The following is a 10215-nucleotide window of genomic DNA, read 5'->3' on the forward strand; positions in this document are numbered from 1 at the left end:
TGGCATGTGTTGCAATGTTAAGATTTCATCATTGATATATAAACTATCAGACTGCGTGGTCGGTAGTAGTGGCTTTCAGTAGGCCTTTAATAGTCCTGCTAAAATGTGTTCGACCCCCCTGCCTTATTGTGTGTAAAGACTGAGCAGACAAGTGTCAAGTATAAAGATCTTCAAGCAGGAGTTTATTGGTGGATATTTTGACAACAACACTAAGTCAACACTGTTTGGGAAGAGGCAAGGAAACATCTGTGGTCCACATGATCAATCTAACTAGCACTGGACCCAGTTGTGGACAAGGACAGAAGGTCACAAACAGCAACTCAAATGAGAACCAAGACAAGCAGAACATAGAGCGAACTAGCAGTCCTAATGTGTGCTTCTCGGTCGGCAGGACCGTGGAATATATTGATCCAAGCAGGGCGGGAGGAGCAAATACAATCTTACAGCTAAAAGGACTTTTATCTGATCAATTATACAACATAGTACAGTACTTTACAACCACTTCATCACTGATAGATAGATTCTATATTTCACATGTTAAAATAATGTGCCTGTTTTTTTTTCTTTTCTGGAGACCTTCTCCTTTGGAAGAATATATCAGAAGTGCTTTCATAGAGAAGCAGCGTGTTCCCTCAAGAGACTCGTATCTTTTTCCTTTTTTTTTTTTCCTTCCCCAGATTGATCAAGTCATTAATGTCACTACATTATTATTTGACAGCTTAAGTGTAACCACCTCCGGAAGTGATACAAGTCGATGTTAAATGATATGCATGTTCATTATCAGGCTCCGCCCGGGGCCGAGTGTAATTACACGCGTTGACTATTCAGTCGTTTGGAATCCTTTCGTGGAGTCAACCTGTTATTAGTCGCTCTTGTTGTTGTTTGTGCTCACTTCAGTTTGTCAAAAAAGTGCCTCACATTTTCTGTAAACATTACTAGTGTACAAACCCCGTTTCCATATGAGTTGGGAAATTGTGTTAGATGTAAATATAAACGGAATACAATGATTCGCAAATCATTTTCAACCCATATTCAGTTGAATATGCTACAAAGACAACATATTTGATGTTCAAACTGATGAACTTTTTTTTTTTTGCAAATAATCATTAACTTTAGAATTTGATGCCAGCAACACGTGACAAAGAAGTTGGGAAATACGGCAATAAATACTGATAAAGTTGAGGAATGCTCATCAAACACTTATTTGGAACATCCCACGGGTGAACAGGGAAATTGGGAACAGGTGGGTGCCATGATTGGGTATAAAAGTAGATTCCATGAAATGATCAGTCATTCACGAACAAGGATGGGGCGAGGGTCACCACTTTGTCAACAAATGCGTGAGCAAATTGTTGAACAGTTTAAGAAAAACCTTTCTCAACCAGCTATTGCAAGGAATTTAAGGATTTCACCATCTACGGTCCGTAATATCATCAAAGGGTTCAGAGAATCTGGAGAAATCACTGCACGCGTAAGCAGCTAAGCCCGTGACCTTCGATCCCTCAGGCTGTACTGCATCAACAAGCGACATCAGTGTGTAAAGGATATCACCACATGGGCTCAGGAACACTTCAGAAACCCACTGTCAGTAACTACAGTTGGTCGCTACATCTGTAAGTGCAAGTTAAAACTCTCCCATGCAAGGCGAAAACCGTTTATCAACAACACCCAGAAACGCCGCCGGCTTCGCTGGGCCTGAGCTCATCTAAGATGGACTGATACAAAGTGTTCTGTGGTCTGACGAGTCCACATTTCAAATTGTTTTTGGAAACTGTGGACGTCGTGTCCTCTGGACCAAAGAGGAAAAGAACCATCCGGATTGTTATAGGCGCAAAGTGTAAAAGCCAGCATCTGTGATGGTATGGGGGTGTATTAGTGCCCACGACATGGGTAACTTACACATCCTTGAAGGCGCCATTAATGCTGAAAGGTACATACAGGTTTTGGAGCAACATATGTTGCCATCCAAGCAACGTTACCATGGACGCCCCTGCTTATTTCAGCAAGACAATGCCAAGAAACGTGTTACATCAACGTGGCTTCACAGTAAAAGAGTGCGGGTACTAGACTGGCCTGCCTGTAGTCCAGACTTGTCTCCCATTGAAAATGTTTGGCGCATTATGAAGCCTAAAATACCACAACGGAGACCCCCGGACTGTTGAACAACTTAAGCTGTACATCAAGCAAGAATGGGAAATAATTCCACCTGAGAAGCTTCAAAAATGTGTCTCCTCAGTTCCCAAACGTTTACTGAGTGTTGTTAAAAGGAAAGGCCATGTAACACAGTGGTGAACATGCCCTTTCCCAACTACTTTGGCACGTGTTGCAGCCATGAAATTCTAAGTTAATTATTATTTGCAAAAAAAAAATAAAAAAATTATGAGTTTGAACATCAAATATGTTGTCTTTGTAGTGTATTCAATTGAATATGGGTTGAAAAGGATTTGCAAATCATTGTATTCCATTTATATTTACATCTAACACAATTTCCCAACTCATATGAAAACGGGGTTTGTATTTCCAGTCTTACGGGAGGAAGACGAATCATATGGCCCCATTCTTTGCGCTTTACCTGACACATGAAAAGTGACAAATTGGGACTATCCACTTCAAGTGTTGAATATCTTAAGGTAGCAGTATAAAGGAAAAATAAGTTGCTTAATTGTGTTTCTTTGTGTCCATTAAACATATCCTATTGCGTTTACAATCCGCAAAGTATGTGAAAAAAACGTCGAAACATCGCAACGTGCCGGAATTTCAGTCGGACGTTTCGATTATTTCCGTAGATTCGGGGTCAGAGGACGTTACTGGGGCAAGGCTGACCATATTATTAGGTCAGTCATACTGTAAATACACACAAATGTGATAGAAATGTGCGGTTTATCATTCACAATAATTACAGTCATGCTCATAAGTTTACACACCCTGGGATGATTTATGATTTCTTGGGCATTCTTCAGAGAATATGAATGATAACACACAAACCTTTCTTCCACTCATGCTTAATTGTTGTGTGGAGCTATTTATTGGCAAACAACTCTGTTTACTCTTTTTAAATCAAAATGACAAAAGAAAGTACCCAAATGACCCGGATCACTCCAAATTACAGTTAGTACTTTGTTCCAGAAGTTTTGAGGCTTGTCTCTGTACTGTTTGCAGTGGAATTTCTGACCTTTTGAACCATATTTTGTGTCTGTCGAAGTCCGAAAAGAATTAAGCATTAAGAATGTCTGCTTGTTTCTTTTTTTTTCTATTCTGTGTCATTGAAGGGAGCATATGTGGGTGAGAGTTGAAAATATGGTCGGTCTGACCTTTCTACAAAATGTTTTGATTGTTTGTTATGGCTAAAGGATTCAAGGAGGTTGCAGAATAAACAGGTCCAAAACAACGGGACCTTGACAGATGAGGAAAACAGATAAATGGCCAAGTAGACCAAGTCTATGTGTAGGGTTGGTTATCGAGTATCGAGTATCGAGTATCGATTGGAACCTGGACTAACTTTCCGATTCTCCCGGTATCGTTCAAAAGTTTAAATTTCGATTCCTATTTTTGATACCCAGTCCGCCGACCGGAAAAAGAAAAAAAAAGAAATATGTCCGCCGAACCGGAAGAAGAAGCCGCTGAGCACCAACGAAGAAGCGCCCACCGCCGGAAGTGTTAGCATAGCCGAGCGAGTCAGTCAAGCTCAAGCAGGGATAGCGGGTGTCGGCGGTCGAAAGTGTGGCTTTACTTTACAAAAAAAAAATGAAATAACAGAGCTCCATGTCCATCAAGAAACGAGTGGAGAGAGAGCTGCAGATGTACCAGGACGTTCCACCGATACTTATGTCTGACGACCCTGCTGCATGGTGATGGTCCGGTGGAACCAACAAAAGACTTATCTTTGCTGTCAGATCGCGCTTTGTCCTATTTATGCGTTCAAGCTTCTTCCACACCCAGCGAACGTGTATTTTCCACAGCAGGAGACACTATCTGTCCAGAACGCTCACGCATCCTGCCTGAGAAGGCGGATATGGTCATTTTCCTAAACAAGAACTGTCTCTGATTTTATACTGTACCTGCTGCTAATCTGGACTGGGTTTTGCAAGTTGTTTCTTATTGTTTATTTGCTTTTCTGCACCAGGTTAGCCCATCAGTGGGAGCACGGTAACATGTTTAAGTACCTGCAGCATCATACACTTGTGTGTGTAAATGTGTTTTCATGAGGTTTCCTGCAGCATCATACACTTATGTGTAAATGTGTTTTCATGAGGTTTCCTGCAGCATCATACACTTGTGTGTGTAAATGTGTTTTCATGAGGTTTTCAAAAATAAAGCTCTCTTGAGGAAAGTGTACCCCTGGGAAAATGTATTCATAATTTATAATATTTATATTCAAGTCCATAGATTTGATATTTATATTCTAGTTGAAAACAGCCCTGTGAGGAATTTATAGTAAAGTTCATAAAAAGTTAATAGAATTAAAATTGATGGAGAATGTCAGACTATTTCATTCAGAAAGACTGTAGGTTAGCTAGCTCATTTAAAATATCCTAAACTTTTTTTTTGACCCTGCCTCTTAAAAGAATCGGAATCGAGAATAGTCAGGAATCGGAATCGAAACAAAGAACCGGAATCGGAATCGTTCGAATTCAAACGATACCCAACCCAATCTATGTGTGATTCGCATGATTCTCGATTCATCCAACGTCTCCGGAGGACGTTGTCTGTTTGCATGACAATTCAATCCAACCTTGTACTATTTGATTATGGGTAAATAAAACTTTTGTACTAAATTCACTTTTGTTGCTGTTTAAGATTCGGACCATCCACCACATAAGCGGGATACCAGCTGAAGTTATTTGTGGATTTTTCTTTGCATCTCGAACAATTTTCCTGGCAGTTGTGGCTGAAATCTTTGCTGGTCTACCTGAATCCCTCATTTTCCACTTCTTAATCATGCTGATTGGCATTCTCAATTCCTTGGATATCTTTTTATACCCCTTTCCTGTTTTATGCAGTTCAATGACCTTTTCTCGCAGATCCTTTGACAATTATTTTGCCTTCCCCATGACTCAGAATCCAGAAACATCTGTTCTGGATGAAAGATGCAATGGTCTGTCAGAAGCCCAGAAACTCACTGACCTTTTATACACACGCATTAATTACAAACAAACAGGTCACAGGTGAGTATTGGAACCTTGATTAGCCATTCAAACCTGTTTGTGTCAACTTTTGTGCATGTTATCAGATCAAAGTCACTGGGGTATATAAACTTTTGATCAGGGTCATTTGGGTACTTTCTTTTGTCATTTTGATTTAAAAAGAGTAAACACAGTTGTTTGCCAATAAATAGCCTCACACAACCATTAAGCACGAGTGGAAGAAAGGTTTTTGTGTTATCATTCATATTCTCTGAAGAATGGCCAAGAAATGATAAATCCTCCCAGGGTATGTAAACTTATGAGCACGACTGTATGTTAGCTTGGCTAAATAGCTACCAATCGAGTCAACAGATCAAGGGTCCTCTTTGCGCCCGTAAAACCTTCTAAGGAACCACCGACAATATAAGCGCTAACGCTATTTTAGCGGTGGATTGATAGCAGTGAGCTAATGCTAGCTTACACTGCTATTGTTGACACACTGAGCCGGCAGCTGCTTCTGCTTGGTCTCAAACTTGCAAAAAGTAAGTTCTAGATTATAATTCACGCATCTCTCACCGGCTGGTAGACAAATGTGGCCATGGACCGACAGGCTAGTGAAAAAGACGCTATTTGCGACAACTATTTTTAACCCTTTGTGATGATTGCGATTGAATCTTCATCTAAACGGAATTATGCGAGCGTCCCGTCGGTCGGCATCCCAGCGAGAGTGGAAATATTACAGTAAGTGTTTGTTTTATGATGGTTAGTTTGTATGTTTAGCACCTAGCAGTGATGCTAATGCTATAGTGTCACAGTAAAGCTACATCCATGAATTTACCATGAATTGATTAACGTGGACAAGTTGAAAAACTTATTCGGGTGTTACCATTTAGTGGTCACTTGTACGGAATATGTACTGTACTGTGAAATCTACCAATAAAAGTCTCAATCAATCAATCAATCCGTTTAGCACTCGGCTTCTAAAACTTATTGCTCATCCTCTTTGTGTTCGGGTTTAAAAATATAAGGTTCTGGATCATAAGTAATTGTTGTTGGCTCTCGCAAAGTCTGCTTAATTGGCATTGTTGTTGATGGGGAAGGGATCTATGGTTCCTCCGCTACGTCACATGCTCATTTATTCTCAAAATGGCTCGAGAATCTCCGTGAGATTGATACTATTTTTATCATATCTATTTATTTGCAAACGATGCAAGTATTTAGGTATCATAAATCAGATAAATATGATAATAGTTTCAAAATAGAGGCAACTTGTTTTTACACTTTACTGCTACTTTAAATTGTGTTTTGTGGCGTTTCCAACTTTGACCACAGCGTCAGTTGCGATGTAGAGTGGCGCTTTCCATCATTTTCAGCAGAATGCATTGCAAAACGACGAAACTCCCAGCTTCCTCCCGCGTGAGATCCACCTAAGAAGGGGGCCATATGAGTCCTTCCCCTACAATATGTCCTTTAAATGAACGTTCACTTCATCGAGTTCTGTTTCAGTTAGACAAGGCGTCCAGTCCCAGCGAGGCGGCGTGCTGCTTGGCCCTTAGCCGCAGGTTCTCGATGCTGGTGGTCTTGCTGTTGTGGCCGCTCAGGCCGCCGGCGGCGGACGCCTGCAGCAGCGGGCTGCTCCACACCTGCTGGGCGTGGTGGGACAGCGACTGGTAGTACGACTGGCAGGGCAGCGTGCCCAGCGGCGCGGGCGGCATGTTGACGTTCATGCCCAGGTAGGGGAGTGACGAGGGGGCGGCCAGGTCAAAAGCGGGGTAGTGCACCAGGTTGTTGGTGGCGGCCATGTGCTGGCGGAACTGCTCCTGCAGGCGGAACAGGCTCAGGGGGGACGACGAGTAGGAGTGGTTCTGGGGGAACGGACCGCCGGCGGCCAGGCCACTGCTGGACGAAGACGGGGTCACGGACGGAGAGACGCAAGGTGAGTCTGCAAAGAGAAAAAAAATCACATTTTAGGTCATGTAATGTAGAGATCGTGTTTGTCTAAACTTTGTGACTTGGGGGCGGCATTGGGGGGAATCCTCTCTGAGCTGCCACCTTACCGTGGTAGAGGAGTTTGCGTGTCCCAATGATCCTAGGAGCTATGTTGTCCGGGGGCTTTATGCCCCCTGGTAGGGTCTCCCAAGACAAACTGGTCCTAGGTGAGGGATCAGACAAAGAGCAGGTCGAAGACCTCAATGAAAAATAAAACCTATGGACCCAGATTTCCCTCGCCCGGACGCGGGTCACCGGGGCCCCCCTCTGGAGCCAGGCCCGGAGGTGGGGCACGATGGCGAGCGCCTGGTGGCCGGGCTTGTCCCCATGGGGCCCGGCCGGGCACAGCCCGAAGAGGCAACGTGGGTTCCCCCTCCAATGGGCTCACCACCCATAGCAGGGGTCATAGAGGTCGGGTGCGATGTGAGCTGGGCGGGAGCCGAAGGCAGGACACTTGGCGGTCCGATCCTCGGCTACAGAAGCTAGCTCTTGGGACGTGGAACGTCACCTCGCTGGGGGAGAAGGAGCCTGAGCTAGTGCGTGAGGTGGAGAAGTTCCGACTAGACATAGTCGGACTCACTTCGACGCACAGCAAGGGCTCTGGAACCAGTTCTCTCGAGAGGGGCTGGACTCTCTTCTACTCTGGCGTTGCCGGCAGTGAGAGGCGACGGGCTGGGGTGGCAATTCTTGTTTTCCCCGGGCTCAGAGCCTGCATGTTGGAGTTCAACCCGGTGGACGAGAGGGTAGCTTCCCTCCGCCTTCGGGTGGGGGAACGGGTCCTGACTGTGGTTTGCGCTTACGCGCCAAACCGCAGCTCAGAGTACCCACCCTTTTTGGATTCACTCGAGGGAGTACTTGAGAGTGCTCCCCCGGGTGATTCCCTCGTTCTACTGGGGGACTTCAATGCTCATGTTGGCAGCGACAGTGAAACCTGGAGAGGCGTGATTGGGAAGAATGGCTGCCCGGATCTGAACCCGAGCGGTGTTTTGTTATTGGACTTTTGTGCCCGTCACAGATTGTCCATAACAAACACCATGTTCAAACATAAGGGTGTCCATATGTGCACTTGGCACCAGGACACCCTAGGCCGCAGTTCCATGATCGACTTTGTAGTTGTGTCGTCGGATTTGCGGCCTCATGTTTTGGACACTCGGGTGAAGAGAGGGGCGGAGCTTTCTACCGATCCCCACCTGGTGGTGAGTTGGCTGCGATGGTGGGGGAGGATGCCGGACAGACCTGGCAGGCCCAAACGCATTGTGAGGGTTTGCTGGGAACGTCTGTCAGAGTCTCCTGTCAGAGAGAGTTTCAATTCCCACCTCCAGAAGAACTTTGAACATGTCACGAGGGAGGTGCTGGACATTGAGTCCGAATGGACCATGTTCCGCACCTCTATTGTCGAGGCGGCTGATTGGAGCTGTGGCCGCAAGGTAGTTGGTGCCTGTCGTGGCGGTAATCCTAGAACCCGTTGGTGGACACCGGCTGTGAGGGATGCCGTCGAGCTGAAGAAGAAGTCCTATCGGGTTCTTTTGGCTCATAGGACTCCTGAGGCAGCGGACAGGTACCGACAGGCCAAGCGGTGTGCGGCTTCGGCGGTCGCGGAGGCAAAAACTCGGACATGGGAGGAGTTCGGGGAAGCCATGGAAAACGACTTCCGGACGGCTTCGAAGCGATTCTGGACCACCATCCGCCGCCTCAGGAAGGGGAAGCAGTGCACTATCAACACCGTGTATGGTGAGGATGGTGTTCTGCTGACCTCGACTGCGGATGTTGTGGATCGGTGGAGGGAATACTTCGAAGACCTCCTCAATCCCACCAACACGTCTTCCTATGAGGAAGCAGTGCCTGGGGAATCTGTGGTGGGCTCTCCTATTTCTGGGGCTGAGGTTGCTGAGGTAGTTAAAAAGCTCCTCGGTGGCAAGGCCCCGGGGGTGGATGAGATCCGCCCGTAGTTCCTTAAGGCTCTGGATGCTGTGGGGCTGTCTTGGTTGACAAGACACTGCAGCATCACGTGGACTGGCAGACCGGGGTGGTGGTTCCTCTCTTTAAGAAGGGGAACCGGAGGGTGTGTTCTAACTATCGTGGGATCACACTCCTCAGCCTTCCCGGTAAGGTCTATTCAGGTGTGCTGGAGAGGAGGCTGCGCCGGATAGTCGAACCTCGGATTCAGGAGGAACAGTGTGGTTTTCGTCCTGGTCGTGAAACTGTGGACCAGCTCTATACTCTCGGCAGGGTCCTTGAGGGTGCATGGGAGTTTGCCCAACCAGTCTACATGTGTTTTGTGGACTTGTAGAAGGCATTCGACCGTGTCCCTCGGGAAGTCCTGTGGGGAGTGCTCAGAGAGTATGGGGTATCGGACTGTCTGATTGTGGTGGTCCGCTCCCTGTATGATCAGTGCCAGAGTTTGGTCCGCATTGCTGGCAGTAAGTCGGACACGTTTCCAGTGAGAGTTGGACTCCGCCAAGGCTGCCCTTTGTCCCCGATTCTGTTCATAACTTTTATGGACAGAATTTCTAGGCGCAGTCAAGGCGAGGGGATCTGGTTTGGTGGCTGCAGGATTACGTCTCTGCTTTTTGCAGATGATGTGGTCCTGATGGCTTCATCTGGCCAGGATCTTCAGCTCTCGCTGGATCGGTTCGCAGCTGAGTGTGAAGCGACTGGGATGAGAATCAGCACCTCCAAGTCCGAATCCATGGTTCTCGCCCGGAAAAGCGTGGAGTGCCACCTCCGGGTTGCGGAGGAGACCCTGTCCCAAGTGGAGGAGTTCAAGTACCTCGGAGTCTTGTTCACGAGTGAGGGAAGAGTGGATCGTGAGATCGACAGGCAGATCGGTGCGGCGTCTTCAGTAATGCGGACGCTGTATCGATCCGTTGTGGTGAAGAAGGAGCTGAGCCGGAAGGCAAAGCTCTCAATTTACCGGTCGATCTACGTTCCCATCCTCACCTATGGTCATGAGCTTTGGGTTATGACCGAAAGGACAAGATCACGGGTACAAGCGGCCGAAATGAGTTTCCTCCGCCGGGTGGCGGGGCTCTCCCTTAGAGATAGGGTGAGAAGCTCTGCCATCCGGGGGGAGCTCAAAGTAAAGCCGCTGCTCCTCCACATC

General features: G+C 46.5%; 1 protein-coding gene across 2 annotated transcripts in view; it reads right to left on the reverse strand.

The window, feature by feature from the left end:
• Nucleotides 1-5346: 5346 nt before the first annotated feature.
• dmbx1a (diencephalon/mesencephalon homeobox 1a) overlaps nucleotides 5347-10215 on the reverse strand; it is a 38304-nt gene continuing 33435 nt past the window's right edge. For both annotated transcript variants that reach the window (XM_062023458.1, XM_062023457.1), the window contains exon 5: nucleotides 5347-7065. In XM_062023458.1, coding sequence (XP_061879442.1) covers nucleotides 6626-7065 — 440 coding nt within the window. In that variant the 3' untranslated portion in view covers nucleotides 5347-6625. The remainder of the gene's footprint in view (nucleotides 7066-10215) is intronic.

The sequence above is a fragment of the Entelurus aequoreus genome, linkage group LG16 (assembly GCF_033978785.1).
Source record: "Entelurus aequoreus isolate RoL-2023_Sb linkage group LG16, RoL_Eaeq_v1.1, whole genome shotgun sequence".
NCBI classification, from domain to species: Eukaryota; Metazoa; Chordata; class Actinopteri; order Syngnathiformes; family Syngnathidae; genus Entelurus; species Entelurus aequoreus.